Source organism: Heterodontus francisci, chromosome 49 (assembly GCF_036365525.1).
Source record: "Heterodontus francisci isolate sHetFra1 chromosome 49, sHetFra1.hap1, whole genome shotgun sequence".
Lineage (NCBI taxonomy): Eukaryota > Metazoa > Chordata > Chondrichthyes > Heterodontiformes > Heterodontidae > Heterodontus > Heterodontus francisci.
Window position 1 is genome coordinate 10,153,532 of NC_090419.1, and position 27,668 is coordinate 10,181,199.

General features: G+C 53.7%; 2 protein-coding genes across 9 annotated transcripts in view; one reads left to right on the forward strand and one right to left on the reverse strand.

Annotated features, from left to right (window-relative positions):
- Nucleotides 1–27,668, reverse strand: part of nt5dc2 (5'-nucleotidase domain containing 2) — a 160,504-nt gene that overhangs the window by 43,873 nt on the left and 88,963 nt on the right. The window contains exon 1 of one of the 7 annotated variants that reach the window (XM_068024390.1): nt 3,048–3,338. The exons of the other annotated variants lie outside the window; for them this stretch is intronic. Within the exon in view, the coding sequence (XP_067880491.1) occupies nt 3,048–3,282 (235 nt within the window). The 5' untranslated portion in view covers nt 3,283–3,338. Of the gene's footprint in view, nt 1–3,047; nt 3,339–27,668 lie in introns of those variants that run through there. 7 annotated transcript variants of the gene reach the window in all.
- Nucleotides 13,051–26,951, forward strand: LOC137358307 (proteolipid protein 2-like). 2 transcript variants are annotated; one of them, XM_068024241.1, is made up of 5 exons: nt 13,051–13,297; nt 16,553–16,708; nt 20,685–20,777; nt 22,764–22,848; nt 25,873–26,951. In XM_068024241.1, exons 1-5 carry the CDS (start codon nt 13,184–13,186, stop codon nt 25,929–25,931), a joined length of 507 nt encoding a protein of 168 aa, XP_067880342.1. In that variant the 5' UTR covers nt 13,051–13,183; the 3' UTR covers nt 25,932–26,951. The 2 variants fall into 2 exon arrangements, with proteins under 2 accessions (XP_067880342.1, XP_067880343.1); XM_068024242.1 differs by having other exon boundaries at nt 22,789–22,848; nt 25,873–25,901.

The window sequence follows — 27,668 nt, forward strand, 5'->3', positions numbered from 1 at the left end:
GCAATCCAGTCAGGCCCATTCCCCCGTTCTATCCCCGTAGCCCTGCAAGTTGATTTCCCTCCAGCGCCCGTCCAATTTCCTTCTGATATCATTCACCGTCTCCACTTCCACCGCCTGCGGAGGCAGTGAGTTCCAGGTCATTACCACTCGCTGTGTAAACAAGTTCATCCTCACATCACCCCCTGTATCTCTTACCCAAAACCTTCAGTCTGTGTCCCCTAGTCCTTGTACCATCAGCTAATGGGAACAGAGTTTCTTTATCTACCTTATCTAAACCTCTCAGAATCTTTCCCGTTCCTTCACTGTCGCTGGGTCAAAATCCTGGAACTCCCTCCCTAACAGCACTGTGGGTGTACCTACCCCACACGGACTGCAGCGGTTCAAGAAGGCAGCTCACCACCACCTTCTCAAGGGGCAATTAGGGACGGGCGGTAAATGCTGGCCTGGTCAGTGACGCCCACATCCCATGAAACGCATCAACAATACGGTGCTAAATCCCCTTTGCACCCTCTCCAGGACCCTCACACCCTCCAGTGGGGATCAGTCAAGGGGGGCGTCGGACAAGGCAACACTCGAGTAACGTGACAGCAACAGAGAGAGAGAGAGAGTGGCTGCAGTGCGCCGAATCACTCACAGGCTTGGGGCCAAGAACATCACTCATTATCCCCCGTTGCTGTTTGTGGGATCTTGCTATGCACCAATTGGCCGAGAACCATCATGGTTTGGTGAAAGGACATTTCCTTTATTGTGGTTGACTGGACAGAACTGATACTGAACAAGTCATCCTGTGTCTGTCAAATACTGGCTCAACCAGTTCAGCAGCTTTTCACTACCAGTGCTGTTGGTTGAGAGAGCAGACGGAGGGCAGGGGGAGGGTGGGGGGGGGCGCCCTCGGGTTTAACATCTAATCCCGAAAGACAGCACCTCCGACAGTGCGGCGCTCCCTCAGTACTGACCCTCCCACAGTGCAGTGCTCCCTCAGTACTGACCCTCCCACAGTGCGGCGCTCCCTCAGTACTGACCCTCCCACAGTGCAGTGCTCCCTCAGTACTGACCCTCCGACAGTGCGGCGCTCCCTCAGTACTGACCCTCCGACAGTGCGGCGCTCCCTCAGTACTGACCCTCCCACAGTGCAGTGCTCCCTCAGTACTGACCCTCCCACAGTGCGGCGCTCCCTCAGTACTGACCCTCCGACAGTGCGGCGCTCCCTCAGTACTGACCCTCCGACAGTGCGGCGCTCCCTCAGTACTGACCCTCCGACAGTGCGGCGCTCCCTCAGTACTGACCCTCCGACAGTGCGGCGCTCCCTCAGTACTGACCCTCCGACAGTGCGGCGCTCCCTCAGTACTGACCCTCCGACAGTGCGGCGCTCCCTCAGTACTGACCCTCCGACAGTGCGGCGCTCCCTCAGTACTGACCCTCCGACAGTGCGGCTCTCCCTCAGTACTGACACTGAGGGCGTGTCAGGCCTGCGTTACGAGGCTCGAACCTACAAGCTTCTAACTCGGAGGTGAGACAGAGGAAGTAGAATTTCTGCTTATTTTACCAAACGTGTTCAGACCCGGAGTGCCCAGCCCAGCTGGTTTAACAAACAGCCTCCCAGCTCTGCCTTCCATGTGGGAATGTTTAAAATCTCCAGCAACTTCCGAATATCTGGTCCAGTTCGAGAGAAACTGCAGCACAGAAACGGGCCATTCGGCCCACGGGGTCTATACTAGCAGTCATTATTGACTGTCTTATATTGACGGCCCCCCTAGTTCTGGTCTCCCCCCACAAGTGGAAACATCTTCTCTACGTCTACCCGATCGAAACCCCCTTCATCATTTTAAAGACCTCTATCAAGTCACCCCTCGGCCGCCTCTTTTCTAGATAGGTATAATCTGGAGACTGGAACTGCGCACAGTATTCCGAGTGTAATCTGTCAACACTGCTCTGGCTCGGCTGATCGACCAGGAGAGGAAGGGTGCACTCCCACGCCCAAGATTCACACTCCTTGGTGGTACGCGGGAGTGGAGGGTAGAGACTACAAACAGGGCTCGGCATCTCTCTCTCTCTCTCTCTGGGCTGGGGGGGGTCGGGGAATGTGGCAAGGTGGGGGGGGGGGGTTCAGTGAGGGATTCCTGCTCCCAATCCAGATGCAAACCCAGACTCCGCACCCCCGCCACGTAGGGAAACACACGTACGGACTGCAGGAGGAGGGAACCGCTCCAATCGGCGATGCAGTCCAGAGTTGAATAGCCCACAGGGGCCTGACGAGATCCTGCGCACGCAGACCCTGGCAGCCACAGCACTGCCCAGGCCCAGAGCCAGCGCCTCACGGCAAGAACATAAACCGTTCTCGGTGAAGACAATCTGCAGCCACCCAGCACTGAGCTGATGGGTTTCTACAGAGAGGGGGGGTGGGCGGGTGGTGAGAGGGCACAGCGATGATGTACTGAGGGGTACAGGGAGGGGGAAAGGGAGTTTCAAAGCATCACCCCTTCCAGGTGGGGCAGTTTACTTTGGATCTGTAACCCATTAACTATCCCTGACCTGGGAATGCTGACATTTAACCCTAACCTCTGACCCTTTAAAAGCTAGTTACTGAACAAAACAAGGATAGTGCGAGAGAGAGAGAGACAGAGAGCGAGAAACACAGACAGAGAGCAAGAGACAGACAGACAAGTCGAGGGAGAGAGAGAGACACACACACACACAGAGACAGAGACACAGACAGACAGACAAGCAGAGACAGAGACACGCAGAGAGAGTGACACACACAGAGACAGAGAGACACACACACACAGAGACAGAGAGACAAGCAGAGACACAGACACACAGATACCAGCTGAGAGAGACAGAAGCAGAGACAGACACAGAACACAGACAGAAAGAGATACACACAGAGATGGAGAGACAGACAGACAAGAGTCTGAGATGTGACAGTCTCCCAGCTGCAGACTAACAGCCCCTTGCCCTGAGGCTGGGAGCTGGAGCCCAGAGACGCTGCACCCTTTGTGTTAAACCCCCACCTCTTTCCCCCTGCTCCTCCCCACCCCTCCCTTTACCTTGCACCAGGCGTTTCATGGTGTTGTAGCGGGACCACAGCAGATCCCTGCTGCTACTGCCCCTGGCTGCTGCTGGTTTCTTGGCTGCTGGAGCTTCCAGGGACTGCTCTGTAGGCTGTGCAGAAGTGGCAGGGGGCTGGTGCAGTGCCCGGGGGCTGGGGCAACCTGCAAAGCAATGTCCCAATGCATTGCAGCCTTGCAGAGCTGCAGCACGACTGGACAAGCCAGAGCCCATTGCGAACAATCCTGCAAACCGCCGTCTGCTGCAAGCCTGCTTTGATTGACAGCTCCAGGGGAGAGGGCAACCTGGCACCTCTTGATTGAGAGCTCCAGAGCCACGCCTCCTCCCCTTGATTGACACGCACGCCCACCAATCAGAACCTGGATTCCCAACGCTGCTGGGCCTCTCGCACTCTAATTGGATAGTCCCGAGTTGCCGCCTTTACATTGGCCCCACCCCCCCCCGACGTGTCAATTTCCCAACCCTTTGTTCCAAAATGGTGCAAACTTTTCTCAAACCTTGTGATAAATTATCAAAAGTTTAGTAAACTTTTCTAAAAACTTTGGTAACTTTGATAAACTTTTATCAAAAGCTTGGTAAACTTTTATCAAAACTTTGGTAACTTTGATAAACTTTTATCCAAAGCTTGGTAAACTTTTATCAAAACTTTGGTACCTTTGATAAACTTTTATCCAAAGCTTGGTAAACATTTCTATAAACTTTTGATAAACTTTTATCCAAAGCTTGGCAAACATTTCTATAAACTCGTAAAGTTTATCAAAGTTTTGGGAAAAGTTCACTAAACGTTTGATAAAAGTTTCTCAAAGTTTGGTAAACATTTCTATAAACTTTGATAAACTTTTATCAAAACTTATTTAAATTTCGGTGGTGGGATGTGAGCATCACTGGCAGAGACCAACGTTTATTGCCCATCCCTAATTGCCCATTTCTGTGGCTGGCATGTGTTAAGGATGTGGAGGGGGGGGGGGGGGGTGGTCCAATGAGTGCAGGGGGAGGGCAGTTGGAGATCTGCGTGGGACGGGGGAAGGGAGAGGGAGGGAAGGTGAGAGAGGAAAGGGGAGAGTGGGAGTGCAGGGAGGGAGCAATGGAAGGGAGGGGAAGGGGAAATAGATAGGGAAAGAGAAATAAGAAGGGAAATGGCTAAGAGAGGAAGGAGCAGCGGGGGGTGAAGTGGGAGGCATGAGTGCGTAGAGAGCAGGGGCACTGAGCAGAAAAATAGAACAGGATCCGAAAGCACAACAAGTGCGACAAAAAGGAGAGAAAGGGAAAAAGTCCAACGAGCACAAACAAATAAAAGTTTCCAACTAGATTCCTTAAACGTCTGAACTCTCAACGTCCTGGAATCCAAAATAAATACATGAGGTGCAGCCTTGCAGCCTAAGGCTCAAACACTGCCACTCCCTGCTGAAGCTCGGCACTTCTCCCAACAACTTTGACATCACATTGGACTCGGCCTGGATCAAGTTTAACGTGGCATTGTTCCGGAGTTTTTGGTTAATTTCGGATTGGACTGACGGAGATTTGGAGCCTGAATGGAACTGACATATGGAATGGAAATACACAACTACATCACTTTAAAACCTTGTTCTTTGTGCTGTAAGATCTCGATTCTCTGAAAGGGAACCTGTTCCGGAACCGCACTTGCCCAGGTCCTAGGTTTCAGTCTCCAAGTTCCATCAGCTGTCAGCCCTTCTCTCTCTCAGAGTCAGAAAGTCTGGAGACTCAAGCCCCATAATCCAGGCATGACACCACCACCACCACCCCCCCCCCCCCACCCCCTCAGTGCCGGTACTGAGGGAACGCCACACTGTTGGAGACTCTAAACCCGAGGGCCCCCGTCTGCCCTCTCAGGTGGATGTAAAAGATCCCGCGGCCACTATTGGAAGAGGAGCTGGGGGCGGGGTGGGGGGTGCGGGGGGACAGGGGAGGTTCTCCCCGGTGTACCGGGGCTGATATTTCTCCCTCAACCCAACATCACTGAAAAAAACGGAAGACCTGGGTCGTTTATCACACTGCTGTTTGTGGGATCTTGCTGTGCGCAAATTGCCCACCTCCTCTGCGGCATTGCCACGGCGACTCCTTCGTTGGGCTGTGAAGCACTCTGGGACGTCCTGTGAGTGTAATAGGCGCCAATAAAAATGCAAACCTGTCTTTTTCTGATGCCCCCGTTCAGACCCGGAATTGACGGGAATGCTACTTTTGCCCAACAGAGGTTTCTAGGAAGGGTTCATTATCAGTGGCTAGGGCAATGCACAAACCAGCCTCGCACTCGGCGGGGGGTGGGGGGGCTGAGGCGGTGGCAAACCGGGGCTGGAATTTTAAGGGAACAGCCCACTCTCTTCTCCCCGCACCCATCTCGTCACTTCCTCCTACTCTCCTTTCCTACCCCAGAGTGGGGGGGGGGGGGGGGCGGGGCTGTCTGACAAACGGACTGTTCTCCCACTGGAAGGGCATCCCAGCTGAACCCTAAGTTCCTGCACAGGGCCGGTGCTTAGCGATCGAGGGCGAGGAAACCCCCTAGTTGATTCCCTCCCCGCTCTCCAACTCCCTGGGGGTGCTGAGGGCAAATGCAAATTGTTGCCAGCTCCCCGGTGACCCGTGTATATCGCCATATCATACTGAACCCAGTGCCAATGAAAACTAGGGTCAAAGGTCATAGAGTCATTACGGCACAGAAGGAGGCCATTCAGCCCATTGAGTCCATGCCAACTTCCAGTCCATCAGCCTCACTTCCTGTTGGCATGACTTTTGGTAACGCCGCTCTGTTGCTGTAAAATCCTATGTCAACAGTTCCCATTGAATTTTCCAATGTCAACAGTCACGCCGTAGCTTGCAGCCTCTGGCCGCCAGGTGGCTCTCTGGGGAAAGGCTTCTGCTGTGGAAAACTCTGGGAAGCATTGGGTCAAAGTGACCTGTTCGCCACCAGGCATCGTGGAACAGTTCGGCACAGGAGGAGGCCATTCCGCCCATCATGCCCGTGCTGGCTCTTTGAATGAGTTGTCGAGTAAATCCCACTAACCCTCTATTTTTCCCCCACATCCCTGCAAGTCTCCCCCCTTCCAGTATTCCTCCAATTCCCCTTTTGAAAGTTACGATTGAATCTGCTTCCACCGCCCTTTCAGGCAGCGCGTTCCAGATCACAACAACTCACTGAGTCAAAAAACATTCTCCTCCTCTCCCCCCTCTGGTTCTTGTCCCCGATTATCTTCAATCCGTGTCCCTCTGGTTACCGACCCTCCCGCCACTGGGAACAGTTTCTCCTCATTTACTCCCATCAAAACCCTTCCTGATTTTGAACGACCCGACTAAATCTCCTCTTAACCTTCACTGCCGCAAGGAGAACTTCAAACAGACCGAGTCACAAATTCCAACACTGCACCCGAAAATATAATCGGAGAGTTAGAAAAGCATTGGTAGAGGTCGTAGGTCAATCAATTTCTCAACTAATAAATGTGGGATTCCCTGGGATATTTCTGGGTGCATTAATCAGACTGGAAACTCTCTTTGTGAATGCTTGTTTAATCATCGATTCCCCCTGTCACTGCACAGACAACAACAGACTGTATGATCAGACTTCCAAGGGCACATAAAAGGCCCACAAGGCATGACCTTCACTGAATAGTGATGACACGGGTTTGGATAATCACACAATTCCCGGAGACATCAATCAGAATTCCCTAGGGTTTGCTCCACTCGTTTGCAAACGCTTCCTCGCCCCTGATTCTCCCTGGGACGCACAGCAACTTGTCCCAGCTGTGTCTCGGGGAGGGGAGGGGGGGGCGTGGGTCTCTCTCTCTCTCTTTCTCTCTCGTCTCCGAGTCAGAATGTTGTGGGTTCGAGCCCCATAATCCAGCCCCGACACTCCCCCCGGGGTCAGTACTGAGGGAGCGCCGCGCTGTCGGAGGGTCAGTAATGAGGGAGCGCCGCACTGTCGGAGGGTCAGTACTGAGGGAGCGTCGCAATGTCGGAGGGTCAGTACTGAGGGAGCGCCACGCTGTCGGAGGGTCAGTACTGAGGAAGCGCCGCACTGTCGGAGGGTCAGTAATGAGGGAGCACCACACTGTCGGAGGGTCAGTACTGAGGGAGCGCCGCACTGTCGGAGGGTCAGTAATGAGGGAGCGCCGCACTGTCGGAGGGTCAGTACTGAGGGAGCGCCACGCTGTCGGAGGGTCAGTAATGAGGGAGCGCCGCACTGTCGGAGGGTCAGTAATGAGGGAGCACCACACTGTCGGAGGGTCAGTACTGAGGGTGCGTCGCTATGTCGGAGGGTCAGTAATGAGGGAGCGCCGCACTGTCGGAGGGTCAGTACTGAGGGAGCGCCGCGCTGTCGGAGGGTCAGTACTGAGGGAGCGCCACGCTGTCGAAGGGTCAGTACTGAGGGAGCGCCGCACTGTCGGAGGGTCAGTAATGAGGGAGCGCCGCACTGTCGGAGGGTCAGTACTGAGGGAGCATCGCAATGTCGGAGGGTCAGTAATGAGGGAGCGCCGCACTGTCGGAGGGTCAGTACTGAGGGAGCGCCGCACTGTCGGAGGGTCAGTACTGAGGGAGCGCCACGCTGTCGGAGGGTCAGTACTGAGGGAGCGCCGCACTGTCGGAGGGTCAGTACAGAGAGAGTGCCGCGCTGTCGGAGGGTCAGTACTGAGGGAGAGCCGCACTGTCGGAGGGTCAGTACTGAGGGAGCCCCGCACTGTCGGAGGGTCAGTACTGAGGGAGCACCGCACTGTCGGAGGGTCAGTACTGAGGGAGCGCCGCACTGTCAGAGGGTCAGTACTGAGGGAGCGCCGCACTGTCGGAGGGTCAGTACTGAGGGAGCGCCGCACTGTCGGAGGGTCAGTACTGAGGGAGCGCCGCACTGTCGGAGGGTCAGTACTGAGGGAGCGCCGCACTGTCAGAGGGTCAGTACTGAGGGAGCACCGCACTGTCGGAGGGTCAGTACTGAGGGAGCGCCGCACTGTCGGAGGGTCAGTACTGAGGGAGCGCCGCGCTGTCGGAGGGTCAGTACCGAGGGAGCGACGCGCTGTCGGAGGGACAGTACCGAGGGAGCGACGCGCTGTCGGAGGGACAGTACCGAGGGAGCGACGCGCTGTCGGAGGGACAGTACCGAGGGAGCGCCGCGCTGTCGGAGGGTCAGTACCGAGGGAGCGTCGCGCTGTCGGAGGGACAGTACTGAGGGAGCGACGCACTGTCGGAGGGACAGTACTGAGACACAACTGTCACACAAGCTGGGATTGTTCTCTTTAGAGCAGAGAAGGTTAAGAGGAGATTTAATCGGGGCGTTCAAAATCAGGAAGGGTTTTGATGGAGTAAATCAGGAGAAACTGTTCCCAGTGGCGGGAGGGTCGGTAACCAGAGGGACACAGATTGAAGATAATCGGGGAAAAGAACGAGAGGGGGAGAGGAGGAGAATGTTTTTTGACGTAGTGAGTTGTTGTGGTCTGGAACGCGCTGCCTGAAAGGGCGGTGGAAGCAGATTCAATAGTAACTTTCAAAAGGGGAATTGGGGAAATACTGGAAGGGGAAAAATTTACAGGGATGTGGGGGGAAAGAGCAAGAGGGGGAGTGTGGGAATAAATGGATAGATCTTTCAAAGAGCCAGCAGGGACACGATGGGCGGAATGGCCTCCTCCGGAGCTGTGGGATTTGATGATTCTATGATTGTTGTGTCGTAGCCAAATGGAATTGGAACTGAAAATTGGGCCATGTTGCTTGTGATGTCAGAGAGTTGCCGGGTTGCCTGGATTGAGCAGCCGTTTGGAGGAGGCCCGGGTCTGAAATACATTTCTCCCCATGCAGCAGGCCGCATTCAACCTGTGGGACCTCCTGGGCCTCGACGACAGCTCGGAGACGGGCCTGCCCCCGACCTGGTCGAGGGTGCGGGCGGAGGGCCCGCCCGAGGAGGGCGGCCTGCAGGCCCAGGCCTGCCTGCCCTACCCGCTAGGCCGGGTGTGCGTGGTGGGGCCTGCTGGGGGCCAGGCCCAAGGTCCGGCCCCCAGCCTCTGGTTCCTGCTGGGAATCCCATGGCTCCTGGTCTTACTGTTCTCCGTCTGGATCCTCCGGAGCGCCTGGAGGCGTCGGCTGGCAAGGGTGAATGTTGACGTGGGCGGTTCGGGGCGCCTGCGTGGGTCCCATTCTGGGGACTCGGGACTCGCTGTTCCGGAAAGTTCCAAGTCCCCAGCGTGTACAGAGTGTGCTGGTCTCAGCCCCGAAGGGGGGGCGGGGGGAGGGGAACACGGGACTCGCTGTTCCGGAAGGTTCCAAGTCCCCAGCGTGTACAGAATGTGCTGGTCTCAGCCCGGGGGTGGGGGGGAGGGTTGGGCGAAGAGGGAGGTGGGGAGAGGACAGGTCGGGGCGCAAGGGGTCTGTGACCCACTGGGCAGATCCTGTGTTAAAGGAGAGGGTAACAACTTCTGTTACTGATCGTCAACACTGCTGGGGACGTGTGTGTGTGTGTGTGTGTGTGTGAGAGAGTGTGTGAGTGAGAGAGAGTGTGTGCGTGTACGTGTGTGTGTGAGAGAGTGTGAGAGAGTGTGTGAGTGAAAGAGAATGTGTGCGTGTACGTGTGTGTGTGTGTGTGTGAGAGAGTGTGTGAGTGAGAGAGAGTGTGTGCGTGTACGTGTGTGTGTGAGAGAGTGTGAGAGTGTGTGAGTGAAAGAGAATGTGTGTGTAAGTGTGTGAGAGTGCGTGTATGTGTGTGAGTCTGTGTGTGTGTGTGTGTAAGAGTGTGAGAGAGAGTGTGTGTGAGTGTGTTAGTGTTTGTGAGAGTGTGTGTCTGTCTCTCTGTGTCTGTCTGTCTGTGAGTTTATCTGTGTCTGTCTGTGTCTGTCTCTCTGTGTCTATCTCTCTATGTCTGTCTGTCTGTGAGTTTATCTGTGTCTGTCTGTGTCTGTCTCTCTATGTCTGTCTGTGTGAGTTTATTTGTGTCTGTCTGTGTCTGTCTCTCTATGTCTGTCTGTCTGTGAGTTTATCTGTGTCTGTCTGTGTCTGTCTCTCTATGTCTGTCTGTCTGTGAGTTTATCTGTGTCTGTCTGTATCTGTCTCTCTATGTCTGTCTGTGAGTTTATCTGTGTCTGTCTGTGTCTGTCTCTCTATGTCTGTCTGTCTGTGAGTTTATTTGTGTCTGTCTGTGTCTGTCTCTCTATGTCTGTCTGTCTGTGAGTTTATTTGTGTCTGTCTGTGTCTGTCTCTCTATGTCTGTGAGTTTATCTGTGTCTGTCTGTGTCTGTCTCTCTATGTCTGTCTGTCTGTGAGTTTATCTGTGTCTGTCTGTGTCTGTCTCTCTATGTCTGTCTGTCTGTGAGTTTATCTGTGTCTGTCTGTGTCTGTCTCTCTATGTCTGTCTGTCTGTGAGTTTATCTGTGTCTGTCTGTGTCTGTCTCTCTATGTCTGTCTGTCTGTGAGTTTATTTGTGTCTGTCTGTGTCTGTCTCTCTATGTCTGTCTGTCTGTGAGTTTATCTGTGTCTGTCTGTGTCTGTCTCTCTATGTCTGTCTGTCTGTGAGTTTATCTGTGTCTGTCTGTGTCTGTCTCTCTATGTCTGTCTGTCTGTGAGTTTATCTGTGTCTGTCTCTCTATGTCTGTCTGTCTGTGAGTTTATCTGTGTCTGTCTGTGTCTGTCTCTCTATGTCTGTCTGTCTGTGAGTTTATTTGTGTCTGTCTGTGTCTGTCTCTCTATGTCTGTCTGTCTGTGAGTTTATCTGTGTCTGTCTGTGTCTGTCTCTCTATGTCTGTCTGTCTGTGAGTTTATCTGTGTCTGTCTGTGTCTGTCTCTCTATGTCTGTCTGTCTGTGAGTTTATCTGTGTCTGTCTGTGTCTGTCTCTCTATGTCTGTCTGTCTGTGAGTTTATTTGTGTCTGTCTGTGTCTGTCTCTCTATGTCTGTCTGTCTGTGAGTTTATTTGTGTCTGTCTGTGTCTGTCTCTCTATGTCTGTCTGTCTGTGAGTTTATCTGTGTCTGTCTGTGTCTGTCTCTCTATGTCTGTCTGTCTGTGAGTTTATTTGTGTCTGTCTCTCAGAGTTGACGAACAACAGTGAGTGCGATGCCCTCAATACTAATGGACATCGCGACTAAACCCTGAAAACGGAGACAATGAACAGACAGAGTGACGCTGAGCTGACATCCTAACCTTTGTTTAACTCTCTCCCCCCCTACCCCCACCTCCCCCCAATAGTCTGACTGCGGCCCGAAGGAGACCCAGGAGCATCCCGGCCAAGGAGACCCCCGGCCGTGGCAGCTGGAGGCGCGGATTTGGCAGGACATCCTCCCGAGGATCGGCAGGATCCAGAGAACTATCCAGAAGCTGCAGGCCGGGCTCGAGGCCCAGACGAGAGGGAGGAGGAGGAGGAGGAGGGGGGGGAGGGAGAGGGTTCAGGGCAGGCGGCAGAGCGCCCAGCTGCGAGTGGTGCTGAGGGCCGCCCGCTCTCCCGGCCGCCTCCGCCTGGCGTGCGGCTGCGGCCGGGTCCTGCCGCCCAGCGAGCGCTACCCCGCGTTGACCCTCTGACTGCGAAAGTGCTCCCTGCCCACACCGTCCAAGCCTCGCCCCTCTCTCCACCCACCATCCCCTCCCCGCCAACCAACACGCCTGTCCCCAGAAATCCCCGCCGGCCTTGTCGGCCCAGCCGAAGCCTGCTCCTGTAGGCCTCAGGAGGCCCTCAACCACTTTCAGCCTGACCATTCTCTTTGCCCGCTCCTCCCCTCCCTCAATGCCTCCCTCCCTCTCTCCCTGCCCAGCTCCCACCACCCGGTTTCGCCACTCACCGAGGGATCTGGCAGCACGGGAGCCCTCAATTCAACATCTTGTCACTCCATAAGTAACATCGGAGGCGAGTTGGTAACACACTCTCACACACACTCACAACACACATACCCAACCCTCGAAACTCTCTCTTTCAAATTCCGCTCCCTCCCCCCACCGTGTGGAAAATGACAGATGCAGAATCTGTACAATAAATTAGTTAATTGTGAAAATCAACCCATTTCCTTCATTTCATTGGGTGCAGGGAGAGAAGAAAAAAGAGTTGCATTCACCAGAACCATCTCGGGGATGAGGGACTCCAGTTAACGTGGAGAAACTGGGAGAAGCTGGGATTGTTCTCCTTAACGCAGGGAAGGTTAAGGGGTGATTTGATTGACGGTTTCAGGATATTTGGGGGAACTGATAGGGTAGAGAGAGAGAAACTGTTTCTGCTGGTCGGGGAGTCTAGGACTGGGGGAGTAGAGACTAAAACTGAGAGGCAGACCTTTCAGGAGTGAAATTAGGAAACATTTCTACACACAAAGGGTGGGAGAAGTTTGGAACTCTCTCCCGCAAACGTCAATCGATGCTGGATCAATGGTTAGTTTTAAATCTGAGATTGATTTTTGTTAACCAAAAGTATTAAGGGATATGGAGTTAGTTCACAGATCAGTCATGAGCTCACTGAATGCTAGAACGGACTCAAGGGGTTGAATGGCTCCCTTCAGTACTGACCCTCCGACAGTGCGGCGCTCCCTCGGTACTGACCCTCCGACAGTGCGGCGCTCCCTCGGTACTGACCCTCCGACAGGGTGCGCCGCACTCAGTCCTGACCCTCCGACAGTGCGGCGCTCCCTCAGTACTCACCCTCCGACAGTGCGGCGCTCCCTCAGTACTGACCCTCCGACAGTGCGGCGCTCCCTCAGTACTGACCCTCCGACAGTGCGGCGCTCCCTCAGTACTGACCCTCCGACAGTGCGGCGCTCCCTCAGTACTGACCCTCCGACAGTGCGGCGCTCCCTCAGTACTGACCCTCCGACAGTGCGGCGCTCCCTCAGTACTGACCCTCTGACAGTGCGACACTCCCTCAGTACTGGCACCAAGGGCAGGGTTTGAAGAGGTGAGGCGAGGAAGGGTGGGGCCATCGTGATGGGCAGCGCAGATCCTTAAAGGGAAAGTGGTGAAGCAGAAATAACAAGCAAAATGTGCCTTTAAAAATCAGTTGAAACTTTTTGAAACGGAAGCAGGAAATCAGCGATGCTTTGCATCAAATGTCCTCCGTGGTCGTACATGTGAAGGTGTACAGATTTCCTACTGCTACGCTGAGGCCCTTTGTCTCTCTTTCTCTCCGTGACCTTGTTTTATTGTATCGTGGCTCTCCGCAATGTTGAGCGACGAAGTGGATTTTGCCCCTCCGCCCTTGGCAGCTGAAGACACCTGGAGCAGATTCACCAGCCTCTCCAAGACCAAACAAGGAGGAGCCCTTTTCCTCGAGATGGTAGGACACTGGTTAGGGGGGGGGCACTCATCGAATCAGAGAATGTCTTTCCAGGAGGGAGAGGGCGCGTTCCCCCACCCCTCTGAACGTTTCCCATTCCCCTCACGGAGCCCACTGCTTCCAGGGAGATGCAGGGTGATAGGGCACGTGGAGTCGGCAGGGTAGGATAGCACAGGGGCTCCCCGCGGTGATGGGGAGAGGTACAGGAACCCCTGCAGGCAGCCGCGCCCTCCGTCTTCGGACCTCTGCAGAGTCTGGCCGCTCTTGTTGGTCTGCTGCGAGAAGAGAGGGGGCGCAGAGGAGGAGGAGGCAGGGGAGGATATATCCTGGGCCCTTCACGCCAATCGGGCAGTCGGCCTTCTGGCACTGGGCTCCCAGCGTGGACCCACCATTCTCCAGTGGTACAGCCATCATTGGGTCTCCTTGGCCCAACCACCCAACCAGAAAGGTCGCCAACAGAAGTCTCCTCATGAACGTCTTTATTCGGTTGTCCAATCAATTAGACAGCGATGACTGACTTGCCCGCGTGCCTCTCCTCAGCGTCCGTCTTCCAGGCGCCTTCGTCAGTCCTTGTGCTCCTTACACAGGGCGATCCCAGTGCCCGCTGTCTCAGCTCCCACTGCAGCTGTCAGACGGTGGGTGCTTTCAGCCTCTGCTGCACTGGGAGCTGAGACACTGGCGATCAGTCGCTGCACTCGTGCCACACTGGTACCAGGCAATGACCATCTCCAACAAGAGAGAATCCAACCATCTCCCCATGACATTCAATGGCATTACCATCGCTGAATCCCCCACTATCAACATCCTGGGGGCTACCATTAACCAGAAACTGAACTGGAGTAGCCATATAAATACCATGGCTACAAGAGCAGGTCAGAGGCTGGGAATCCTGCAGCAAATAACTCACCTCCTGACTCCCCAAAGCCTGTCCACCATCTACAAGGCACAAGTCAGGAGTGTGATGGAATACTCTCCACTAGTCTGGATGGGTGCAGCTCCAACAACACTCAAGAAGCTCGACACCATCCAGGACAAAGCAGCCCGCTTGATCAACACCCCATCCACAAACATTCACTCCCTCCACCACCGACACACAGTGACAGCAGTGTGTACCATCTACAAGATGCACTGCAGCAACTCACCAAGGCTCCTTAGACAGCACCTTCCAAACCTGCGACCTCTACCAACTAGAAGGACAAGGGCAGCAGATACATGGGAACACCACCACCTGCAAGTTCCCCTCCAAGTCACACACCATCCTGACTTGGAACTATATCGCCGTTCCTTCACTGTCGCTGGGTCAAAATCCTGGAACTCCCTTCCTAACAGCACTGTGGGTGTACCTACCCCACACGGACTGCAGCGGTTCAAGAAGGCAGCTCACCACCACCTTCTCAAGGGGCAATTAGGGATGGGCAATAAATGCTGGCCTGGCCAGCGACACCCACATCCCATGATTGAATAAAATAAAGGCTCTCACGAGCAGGCTGCTCCTCTGGGGAGCTGGCACCCACACTATTCCTCCGGAACTGGCTGCGACCCAGTCACGCCCAGTGAGTCATCATGTGGGATTACCAATTCTGTACCCACGCTGCTACTGTCTCTTTTCTTCCATGGGCTCTAACTTTGGCGACAAGCCTGTTATGTGGCACTTTATCAAACACCTTTTGGAAGTCCTTGTACACCATCCGCATTACCCTCATCGAGCCTCACTGTTACCGCGTCAAAAAAAACTCAATCAAGTCAGTTAAAGACGATTTGCCATGAGTAAATCCATGTTGGCTTTCTTTTGTTATTCCGTGCTTGCCCCAGCTTGCCCAAGAAAGAGCAGTCAGCTCCCAGGGATAATGGGTGCTTTGCAGGCGGAGGCTTTGGGAATTCCGGAGGTGAGTCACTTGCTGCAGAATTCCCAGCCTCTGACCTGCTGTTTGTCCGTGTGGCTCTTAATTCTCCTCATTTATTCCCTCCCTGTCACCTCGCCTTTCTTCCTGGGGCTTCGCTGTGTTATAATCAGGGAGTGCTGACTCTGACAAACAGTCCCAGGGACGACAGCAACAGTCTGCATTTATTTAGCCCCCTTAACATCGTAAACCACCACCCCCCCCCACCCCACCCCCCGCGGTGTTTCACAGGAGCGAAATCAGACAGAGTTTGACCCCGAGCCACATCAGGATTTATTAGGAACAGGCCCCCACATCCCCAATAGCCCTTCTGCTCGCTGACTTACACTGGATCCTGGTCCAGCATCACCTCGATTACAAAATTCTCATCCTCGCTTTCAAATCCCTCCATGACCCTCACCCCCTCCCGATCTCTGTAACCTCCTCCAGTCCCGACAATCCTCCCTATCACTATAACCTCCTCCAGCCTCGACAACCCTCCCGATCTCTGTAACCTCCTCCAGCCCCGACAATCCTCCCTATCACTATAACCTCCTCCAGCCTCGACAACCCTCCCTATCACTATAACCTCCTCCAGCCTCGACAACCCTCCCGATCTCTGTAACCTCCTCCAGCCCCGACAATCCTCCCTATCACTATAACCTCCTCCAGTCCCGACAATCCTCCCTATCACTATAACCTCCTCCAGCCTCGACAACCCTCCCGATCTCTGTAACCTCCTCCAGCCTCGACAACCCTCCCTATCTCTGTAACCTCCTCCAGCCCCTACAACCCTCCCTATCTCTGGAAGCTCCTCCAGCCCCTACAACCCTCCCTATCTCTGTAACCTCCTCCAGCCCCTACAACCCTCCCTATCTCTGTAACCTCCTCCAGTCCCTACAACCCTCCCTATCTCTGTAACCTCCTCCAGCCCCTACAACCCTCCAAGATCTCTGCGCTCTTCCAATTCCGGCCTCTTGACCATCCCCCGATTCCCATCGCTCCACCATTGGCGGCCATGCCTTCAGCTGCCTGGGGCCCTAAGCTCTGGAATTCCCTCCCTAAACCTCTCCGCCTCCCTCTCTCCTCCTTTAAGACGCTGCTTAAAACCAACCTCTTTGACCGAGTTTTTGGTTGCCTGTCCCTGATATCTCCTGATGTGGATTGGGGTTAAATTCTGTTTGGTAATGCTCCTCTGAAGCATCCTGGGATGGTTTCATACTTTAAAGGTGCTAGATAAATGCAGATTATTGGTGTTATTGTTGTTAACTTTGTTCCTCAGGAAAAGCCAATTGTATTTGTCTCACTGGGACTACTGTGTTCCCTCTCTCTCTCTCTCTCTCTCTCTCTCTCTCTTTCTCTCTCTATTTTCGAGCTCTTCTGCCTCATAAGTGCCATCTGTCTCTTGTCCTCGCTCCACACTGGCTATGCAACCTGCCCGCTGATCGAGATGGTCTTTGCCGGAATCTTCTACTGGGTGTACATGAATGGCCACAGTGAGAGGATCCCCTACTTGGACTGGGTGTGGACGGTAAGTGAGGCCTGGGGGCTAGAAGGGAGGTGGAGGGGGGGGTGCGAGCGGCCTTGCATTGAGGGTCAGTGACTCGGGTGGGGGGCGACGATCCCCGGAGGCTCCATCACATGACCCACAACCGCGGCCTGCCACGCAATCCCGCCATTGGTCAGCCAATGGGAAAGCAAACCCACACTTGCACGGCCAATTGGCTACTTGGATCATTGGGATCTCTTCTGGTGCAGAGGTGACCTGGACAAGAAGGACGGGTTGCATCTAAACTGGAGGGGGACCAATATCCTCACGGGGAGGTTTGTAGTACTACTCGGGAGGGTTTAAACTAGTCTTGCAGGGGGGATGGGACCCAAAGTAGTCGTCTCTCCGATGAGATAGTTGTGGCACATGTAGAGGTTAAAGCAAGCAAGTCCAGTAGGCAGGCCAGGCAGGGGCAGGACAGGGAGCGTGGAAGGTCTGGTAGGCTAAACTGCGTTCACTTTAATGCAAGAAGCCTTACAGGTAAGGCAGATGAACTCCGAGCATGGATCGGTACATGGGATTGCGATGTTATAGCTATTACGGAAACATGGTTGAGGAATGGGCAGCTCAATGTTCTGGGGTACCGATCCTTCCGGTGTGACAGAGGTGGAGGTAAGAGAGGAGGGGGAGTTGCACTATTGATTAGGGAGGACATCACGGCAATACTTAGAGAGGATATCCCGGGGGGGAATGTCCAGCGAGGTCATATGGGTAGAACCTAGAAATAAGAAAGGGGTGATCACTTTGATGGGATTATACCATAGGCCCAATTGACAGAGGAAAGTGGAGGAGAATATATGTAGGGAAATCACAGATAGGTGTAGGAATTATAGGGTTGTAATAGTATGTGATTTTACCTTCCCTAATATTGACTGGGCCTGCCTTAGTGCTAAGGGATCAGACGGGGAAGAATTTGTTAAGTGTGTCCAGGATAGTTTTCTGAAGCAGTATGTGGATGGCCCTACTAGAGAAGGGGCTACACTCGACCTCCTCTTGGGAAATGAGGCTGGGCAGGTGGTTGATGTGTCAGTGGGGGAGCACTTTGGGACCAGTGACCATAACTCTATTAGCTTCAAGATAGTTAAGGAAAAGGATAGGACTGGTCCTCAGGTTGAAGTCCTAAATTGGGGGAAGGCTAATTTCAATGGCATCAGACAGGGACTCTCAAAAGTTGAACGGGAGAGGCTGTTTACAGGTAAAGGGACATCTGGCAAGTTGGAGGCTTTGAAAAGTGAGATAGGGAGAGTTCAGGGCCGGAATGTTCCGGTTAGATGGAAGGGCAAGGCTGGCAAGTTTAGGGAACCTTGGTTGACGAGGGATATTGAGGGTCTGGTCAGGACAAAGAAGGAGGCATATGTCAGGTATAGGCAGCTGGGATCGAGTGAGTCCCTCGAGGAGTATAGGGGATGTAGGACTACAGTTAAAAAGGCGAAAAGGGGCCATGAGATTTCCCTGGCAGATAAGATAAAGGAGAATCCTAAAAGATTCTATAAGTATATTCAGAGTAAAATGGTAGCTAGGGAGAGAGTAGGTCCCCTTAAGGATCAGTGTGGCAATCTATGTGTGGAGCCACGGGAAATGGGCGAGGTCTTAAGTGAATATTTCTCATCTGTATTTACCGTGGAGGTCATGGAAGCTAGTGAGTTCAAGGGAGGGAACAGTGATATCCTGGAGCATATCAACATTACAAAGGAGGTGGTGTTGGAGGTTTTGAAGTGCATTAAGGTAAATCCCCAGGGCCTGACCAGGTGTATCCTAGGATGCTATGGGAAGCGAGGGAGGAGATTGCTGGGGCCCTGGCAGAGATTTTTGTATCATCGTTAGCCACGGGTGAGCTACCGGAAGACTGGAGGATAGCTAATGTTGTGCCTTTATTAAAGAAGGGCAGCAGGGATAAGCCAGGGAACTACAGGCTGGTGAGCCTTACATCAGTGGTGGGAAAGTTACTGGAAGGGATTCTGAGAGACAGGATTTATATGCATCTGGAAAGGCATGGTCTGATTAGGGATAGTCAGCGTGGCTTTGTGCGTGGGAAATCACGTCTCACGAATTTGATTGAGTTTTTCGAGGAGGTGACCAAGAGGATTGACGAGGGCAGGGCGATGGTCGTTGTCTACATGGACTTTAGCAAGGCCTTTGACAAGGTCCCGCATGGTAGGCTGGTCCAGAAGTTCGAACACATGGGATCCAGGGTGAGCTAGCAAATTGGATACAAAATTGGCCTGGTGATAGGAGGCAGAGGGTGGTAGTGGAGGGTTGTTTTTCAGATTGGAGGCCGGTGACCAGTGGTGTGCCGCAGGGATCGGTGCTGGGCCCTCTGTTGTTTGTCATATATATTAATGACTTGGATGTGAATATAGGGGCATGATTAGTAAGTTTGCAGATGACACCAAAATTGGTGGTATAGTGGACAGTGTAGAAGGTTCTCTAAGGTTACAACAGGATATAGATCAACTGGGAAAGTGGACAAGGGAGCAGCAAATGGAATTTAATGCAGACAAGTGTGAAGGGAGTGTTCTTGAGCAGAGAGACCTTGGGGTGCAAGTACATAGTTCCCTGAAAGTGGCAACACAGGTAGACAGGGTGGTGAAGAAGGCGTATGGCACGCTTGCCTTCATCGGCCGAGGCATTGAGTACAAGAGTTGGGACGTCATGTTACAGTTGTACATAACGTTGGTTAGGCCGCATTTGGAGTACTGTGTGCAGTTCTGGTCGCCGCACTACAGGAAAGATGTGATTAAGCTAGAGAGGGCGCAGAAAAGATTCACAAGGATGTTGCCTGGTTTGGAGGGCAAGAGCTATGAAGAGAGAGATTGGATAGGCTGGGTCTGTTTTCCCTGGAGCGAAGGAGGCTGAGAGGGGACACGATCTGTTTCCCATGGTAGGGGTGACTAAAACTAGAGGGCATAGATTTAAGGTGAGAGGGAGGAGGATCAAAGGGGATCAAAGGGGTAAATTTTTCACAAAGAATATCTGGAATGAGCTGCCTGAGGTGGTGGTGGAGGCAGGAACAGGAGCGACATTTAAGAGGCATCTGGACAGGTACTTGAATGAGCAAGGCATAGAGGGATATGGAATTAATGCAGGCAGGTGGGATTAGTATAGATAGGCATTATGGTCGGCATGGACACGGTGGGCCGAAGGGCCTGTTTCTATGCTGTTAGACTATGACTCGATAAAGACTTCTTTTAAAACATCACTTGTCTTTAAGCCTGTGCATTGACAGTGTAGAGGGAGCTTTACTCTGTATCTAACCCCCGTACTGTACCTGTCCTGGGAGTGTTTGATGGGACAGTGTAGAGGGAGCTTTACTCTGTATCTAACTCCCGTACTGTACCTGTCCTGCGGAGTGTTTGATGGGGACAGTGTAGAGGGAGCTTTACTCTGTATCTAACCCCGTGCTGTACCTGTCCTGTGGAGTGTTTGATGGGGACAGTGTAGAGGGAGCTTTACTCTGTATCTAACCCCCGTGCTGTCCCTGTCCTGCGGAGTGTTTGATGGGGACAGTGTAGAGGGAGCTTTACTCTGTATCTAACCCCGTGCTGTACCTGTCCTGTGGAGTGTTTGATGGGGACAGTGTAGAGGGAGCTTTACTCTGTATCTAACCCCCGTGCTGTCCCTGTCCTGCGGAGTGTTTGATGGGGGACAGTGTAGAGGGAGCTTTACTCTGTATCTAACACCCGTGCTGTACCTGTCCTGCGGAGTGTTTGATGAGGACAGTGTAGAGGGAGCTTTACTCTGTATCTAACCCCCGTGCTGTCCCTGTCCTGCGGAGTGTTTGATGGGGGACAGTGTAGAGGGAGCTTTACTCTGTATCTAACACCCGTGCTGTACCTGTCCTGCGGAGTGTTTGATGAGGACAGTGTAGAGGGAGCTTTACTCTGTATCTAACCCCCGTGTTTGACGGGTCAGAGTTTTCAAATAAACTGTTTTCTTTCAACTCGTCCTTTTCCCACAGGACATATTTCGTTGTGTCACCGCGACTGTGAGCCTCCTGGTTATCTCTTTGATCTGCATTGCACGCGGACGTACTGGGAGTATTGCTGGAGGGGTGAGTCCTCACATTTACAATTTCTCTCGAGAGCTGCCGGTGCCCCAGCCATTCAGGGGGTGATGTGAGGAAGCACTTCTTCACATAAAGGGGCAGCTGAAATCTGGAACTCTCTCCCCCTAGAAAGCTGTCGAGGCCGGGGGTCAATTGGAGTTAGGATACAGATCGGCAAGGACCTTATTGAATGTGGAACAAGCTGGAGGGGCTGAATGGCCTCGACCTGTTCTTGTGATCCTTTTGAGGAGAGAGAGGCCAGAATGAACAATACAATGAAATTAATCAGCACGGTTCACTGTCCCGAGTTTCACTGACAAAGTCTTTCCAAAATGGCCACTGCCTGTTTCGAATCTCGATAATGAACAGTGTCTTTTATTTTGACATTTTTTGCATATTTCAGGAAATTATATATTTCTGCAACATTTCCATATGAACCCTTTCCATCAGGATTTTCCCACTGCAGTACGGGGTTAGATACAGAGTAAAGCTCCCTCTACACTGTCCCCCATCAAACACTCCCAGGACAGGTACAGCACGGGGGTTAGATACAGAGTAAAGCTACCTCTACACTGTCCCCATCAAACACTCCCAGGACAGGTACAGTACGGGGGGTTAGATACAGAGTAAAGCTACCTCTACACTGTCCCCATCAAACACTCCCAGGACAGGTACAGTACGGGGGGTTAGATACAGAGTAAAGCTACCTCTACACTGTCCCCATCAAACACTCCCAGGACAGGTACAGTACGGGGGTTAGATACAGAGTAAAGCTCCCTCTACACTGTCCCCCATCAAACACTCCCAGGACAGGTACAGCACGGGGGTTAGATACAGAGTAAAGCTACCTCTACACTGTCCCCATCAAACACTCCCAGGACAGGTACAGTACGGGGGGTTAGATACAGAGTAAAGCTACCTCTACACTGTCCCCATCAAACACTCCCAGGACAGGTACAGTACGGGGGGTTAGATACAGAGTAAAGCTACCTCTACACTGTCCCCATCAAACACTCCCAGGACAGGTACAGTACGGGGGTTAGATACAGAGTAAAGCTCCCTCTACACTGTCCCCATCAAACACTCCCAGGACAGGTACAGTACGGGGGTTAGATACAGAGTAAAGCTCCCTCCACACTGTCTCCATCAAACACTCCCAGGACAGGTACAGTACGGGGGTTAGATACAGAGTAAAGCTCCCTCTACACTGTCCCCATCAAACACTCCCAGGACAGGTACAGTACGGGGGTTAGATACAGAGTCAAGCTCCCTCTACACTGTCCCCATCAAACACTCCCCAGGACAGGTACAGTACGGGGGTTAGATACAGAGTAAAGCTCCCTCTACACTGTCCCCATCAAACACTCCCAGGACAGGTACAGTACGGGGGTTAGATACAGAGTCAAGCTCCCTCTACACTGTCCCCATCAAACACTCCCCAGGACAGGTACAGTACGGGGGTTAGATACAGAGTAAAGCTCCCTCCACACTGTCTCCATCAAACACTCCCAGGACAGGTACAGTACGGGGGTTAGATACAGAGTAAAGCTCCCTCTACACTGTCCCCATCAAACACTCCCAGGACAGGTACAGTACGGGGGTTAGATACAGAGTCAAGCTCCCTCTACACTGTCCCCATCAAACACTCCCCAGGACAGGTACAGTACGGGGGTTAGATACAGAGTCAAGCTCCCTCTACACTGTCCCCATCAAACACTCCCAGGACAGGTACAGTACGGGGGTTCTATCCCTCAACTAACATCAGGAAGGAAACAGATGATCTGGGTCTTTTATCACATTGCTGTTTGTGGGATCTTGCTGTGCACAAATCGGCTGCTGCGTTTCCAACAACAGTGACCACAATTCAGTAAAACTCCTGCAGTGGGTGTAAGGGGTTGTTGGGATGTGCTGTGGTGGTGAACGTAGCTGGAGAGATATAATGAATAAATTAATTTCTCTCTTTTCTCACTCTCTATACATTGTTCATTCCAGGTCTTTGGTTTGGCAGCGACTGCAGTTTACATCTATAACCTCAACCTCCTGTACCCTCGGTGCCAATCCCAGGCGTCATTACCAGGTACATGAATGGGTTATTTACTGTCATGGGGCACGGGACCCCAAATCTCCATCAAGGCCCCTCCTCCCAACTTCACTCTTTCGTGCAGGGAACCGTACGAAGCTTGGAAGGTCAGGAGGTCGTGGGGATCGAGACCCCCCACTCCAGACACTCGAGCCCCATAATCCAGGCCCCACTCTCTTCCCGGTGCCAGTACTGAGGGAGCGCCGCACTGTCGGAGGGTCAGTACTGAGGGAGAGCCGCACTGTCGGAGGGTCAGTACTGAGGGAGTGCCGCACTGTCGGAGGGTCAGTACTGAGGGAAAGCCGCACTGTCGGAGGGTCAGTACTGAGAGAGCGCCGCACTGTCGGAGGGTCAGTACTGAGGGAGCACCGCACTTTCGGAGGTTCAGTACCGAGGGAGTGCCGTACTGTCGGAGGGTCAGTACTGAGGGAGAGCCGCACTGTCGGAGGGTCAGTACTGAGGGAGCACTGCACTGTCGGAGGGTCAGTACTGAGGGAGTGCCGTACTTTCGGAGGGTCAGTACTGAGGGAGCGCCGCACTGTCGGAGGGTCAGTACTGAGGGAGCGCCGCACTGTCGGAAGGTCAGTACTGAGGGAGTGCCGCACTGTCGGAGGGTCAGTACTGAGGGAGTGCCGCACTGTCGGAGGGTCAGTACTGAGGGAGTGCCGTACTTTCGGAGGGTCAGTACTGAGGGAGCGCCGCACTTTCGGAGGGTCAGTACTGAGGGAGCGCCGCACTGTCGGAAGGTCAGTACTGAGGGAGTGCCGCACTGTCGGAGGGTCAGTACTGAGGGAGTGCCGCACTGTCGGAGGGTCAGTACTGAGGGAGTGCTGCCCTGTCGGATGGTCAGTACTGAGGGAGTGCGGCACTGTCGGAGGGTCAGTACTGAGGGAGTGCCACACTGTCGTAGGGTCAGTACTGAGGGAGTGCCGCACTGTCGGAGGGTCAGTACTGAGGGAGTGCTGCACTGTCGGAGGGTCAGCACTGAGGGAGTGCCGCACCTACGGAGGGTCAGTACTGAGGGAGCGCCGCACTGTCGGAGTGTCAGTACTGAGGGAGTGCTGCACTGTCGGAGGGTCTGTACTGAGGGAGCGCCACACTGTCGGAGGTTCAGTACTGAGGGAGCGTCGCACTGTCTGAGTGTCAGTACTGAGGGAGCGCCGCGCTGTCGGAGGGTCAGTACTGAGGGAGCGTTGCACTGTCGGAGTGTCAGTACTGAGGGAGCGCCGCGCTGTCGGAGGGTCAGTACTGAGGGAGTGCTGCACTGTCGAAGGGTCAGCACTGAGGAAGTGCTGCACTGTCGGAGGGTCAGTACTGAGGGAGTGCCACACTGTCGGAGGATCAGTACTGAGGGAGTGCCGCACTGTCGGAGGGTCAGTACTGAGGGTGCGCCGCGCTGTCGGAGGGTCAGTACTGAGGGAGTGCTGTACTGTCGGAGGGTCAGTACTGAGGGAGTGCTGCACTGTCGGAGGGTCAGTACTGAGGGAGTGCTGCACTGTCGGAGGGTCAGTACTGAGGGAGTGCCACACTGTCGGAGGGTCTGTTCTGGGGGAGCGCCACACTGTCGGAGGGTCAGTACTGAGGGAGTGCTGCACTGTCGGAGGGTCAGTACTGAGGGAGTGCCACACTGTCGGAGGGTCAGTTCTGAGGGAGTGCTGCACTGTCGGAGGGTCTGTTCTGGGGGAGCGCCACACTGTCGGAGTGTCAGTACTGAGGGAGTGCCGCACTGTCGGAGGGTCAGCACTGAGGGAGTGCCGCACTGTCGGAGTGTCAGTACTGAGGGAGCGCCGCGCTGTCGGAGGGTCAGTACTGAGGGAGTGCCACGCTGTCGGAGGGTCAGTACTGAGGGAGTGCCGCACTGTCAGAGGGTCAGTACTGAGGGAGTGCCGCACTGTCAGAGGGTCAGTACTGAGGGAGTGCCGCACTGTCAGAGGTTCAGTACTGAGGGAGCGCTGCACTGTCGGAGGTTCAGTACTGAGGGAGTGCTGCGCTGTCGGAGGGTCAGTACTGAGGGAGAGCCGTACTGTCGGAGCGTCAGTACTGAGGGAGTGCCACACTGTCGGAGGGTCAGTACTGAGGGAGTGCCGCACTGTCACAGGGTCAGTACTGAGGGAGCGCCGCACTATCTGAGGGTCAGTACTGAGGGAGTGCCTCACTTTCGGAGGGTCAGTACTGAGGGAGCGCCGCATTGTCGGAGGTTCAGTACTGAGGGAGTGCTGCACTGTCGGAGGTTCAGTACTGAGGGAGTGCTGCACTGTCGGAGGTTCAGTACTGAGGGAGTGCCGCACTATCTGAGGGTCAGTACTGAGGGAGCGCCGCATTGTCGGAGGTTCAGTACTGAGGGAGTGCTGCACTGTCGGAGGTTCAGTACTGAGGGAGTGCTGCACTGTCGGAGGTTCAGTACTGAGGGAGTGCTGCACTGTCGGAGGTTCAGTACTGAGGGAGTGCCACGCTGTTGGAGGGGCTGTCTTTCCGGATGAGACGTTAAACCCGAGTCCCCCGCCTGCCCTCTCGTGTGGATGGAGAACATCCCATGGCCACTATTGGAAGAAGTGGAGGTCGGTGGGGGAATTCTCCCCGGTGTCCTGGGGCCGAGATTTATCCCTCAGCCAACATCAATTAAAAAAAAAAGAAACAGATGTTGTGTGTCATTTATCACATTGCTGTTTGTGGGATCTTGCTGTGCACAAATTGGCTGCTGCGTTTCCTACAACAGTGACCCACAGTTCAGTGAAACCCCTCCGTTGGGTGTGAGGGGTCTTTGGGAGGTCCTTGAGGTTCTCGAAATGTGAGTTTTGATTTATCTGCGCAGTACTGGAGGCCCAGGGGGAGGGTGTGGGGAACCTCTGGTTCTCTGAACTAATGCCCCTGGTTCAGGTGGGACGCGGGCCCCAAGTCCCTCCTTCGACCTGGCAGCCCGCGAGAGAGCCAACGCCCGGGGGAGCTGGTGACAGGGACGGAGTGAGAGCCGAGTTCACTGTGCAACTCCCCCCCCCCTTCCTCTCTCCTCTTCCTCTGCAGGTTGGGGGACACGCCTAGCAACCGCTGACTGCAGACGCAAGATGGACGACGAGCCGTGAATGAACGTGGGGAGGGGGACAGGAGGAGGCCATTCGGCCCCTCGAGCTTCTTCCGCCACTCAACCAGATCGTCACCGATCAGCAAATTAACTTCATCCACCGGACGTGGATCAGTGATCCTTAAACGCCTTCAAGCCCAACAAAAAAAAACCAACCTGTGCAAACTGTCCGGCACAGTGGCGCAGTGGTTAGCACCGCAGCCTCACAGCTCCAGTGACCTGGGTTCGATTCCGGGTCCTGCCTGTGTGGAGTTTGCAAGTTCTCCCTGTGTCTGTGTGGGTTTCCTCCGGGTGCTCCGGTTTCCTCCCAGAGCCAAAAGACTTGCAGGTTGGGAGGTAAATTGGCCATTATAAATTGCCCCTAGTATAGGTTGGTGGTAGGGAAATGTGGGGATGTGGTAGGAATATGGGATTAGTGTAGGATTAGTATAAATGGGTGGTTGATGGTCGGCACAGACTCGGTGGGCCGAAGGGCTGTTTCAGTGCTGTATCTCTAAACTAAACTAAACTTGTAATTTAACCTCTCTTAGCACACCCCCCCCCTGCTACCCTCCTGTCTGTCCCCCCTGCTACCCTCCTGTCTGTCCTCCAAGGGGACTAACTCAGTGTTGAAACGACACTATCAGTCAAATCGGATCTCTTCCACCAAACTCCAAAGTTCTGACATCTCAAGCATTAAAACTCAACGCAAGTGGCAAAAACACAATTTTAACCCCCGTCACCGTACCGATTCTGAGCGTAAAAGTGAAAAGGATTGAACTCTCCGACGGACGTGGACTCGGAGTGGAGAACCCCCTCGTTGGGACGCTGGGAGGATCGGGTGGGACCATCCTTGTGAATCTTTTCCTTCATGTTGTATCAGTAAGGAATGCCATTTGTCTTCCGAATTATTGGATTGGGGCAGAGAAAGCGAGATGATATATATTTATATTATATATATATATATTTTCATTATAACGACGAATTAAACTTTCTCTGTAAACTCTGGTTGTCGTCTCACTCCAGGCGAGTCCTCATTCTGAACCCCTTCTCCCCGCAGCCCCTCTCTCTCTCCCCCACCGCTGGGACATTAATCATATATCCCGTCACAGAGAGAACTGTAACTGTGTGCGGCAGTGTGGTGCAAAACACCTTGGTATACATTTGTAGTGTCTAGTTTATCTCGCTCTCCCTTTCCGGTGTCTAATTTACCTCGCTCTCACTTTCCGGTGTCTAGTTTATCTCGCTCTCCCTTTCCGGTGTCTAGTTTACCTCGCTCTCCCTTTCCGGTGTCTAGTTTATCTCGCTCTCCCTTTCCGGTGTCTAGTTTACCTCGCTCTCCCTTTCCGGTGTCTAGTTTATCTCGCTCTCCCTCTCCGGTGTCTAGTTTATCTCGCTCTCCCTTTCCGGTGTCTAGTTTATCTCGCTCTCCCTCTCCGGTGTCTAGTTTATCTCACTCTCCCTTTCCGGTGTCTAGTTTATCTCGCTCTCCCTCTCCGGTGTCTAGTTTACCTCGCTCTCCCTTTCCGGTGTCTAATTTACCTCGCTCTCCCTCTCCGGTGTCTAGTTTACCTCGCTCTCCCTTTCCGGTGTCTAGTTTACCTCGCTCTCCCTCTCTGGTGTCTAGTTTATCTCGCTCTCCCTTTCCGGTGTCTAGTTTATCTCGCTCTCCCTTTCCGGTGTCTAGTTTACCTCGCTCTCCCTTTCCGGTGTCTAGTTTATCTCGCTCTCCCTTTCCGGTGTCTAATTTACCGCGCTC

What these genes read in the sequence shown, in the direction of transcription:
- LOC137358307 (XM_068024241.1), top strand. Translation starts at nt 13,184, where the DNA reads ATGTTGAGCGACGAAGTGGATTTTGCCCCTCCGCCCTTGGCAGCTGAA. An exon ending in ACTTGGACTGGGTGTGGACG is followed by an intron (nt 16,709 to 20,684) that starts GTAAGTGAGGCC and finishes CTTTTCCCACAG; the next exon opens with GACATATTTCGTTGTGTCAC. An exon ending in ATCCCAGGCGTCATTACCAG is followed by an intron (nt 22,849 to 25,872) that starts GTACATGAATGG and finishes CTTCCTCTGCAG; the next exon opens with GTTGGGGGACACGCCTAGCA.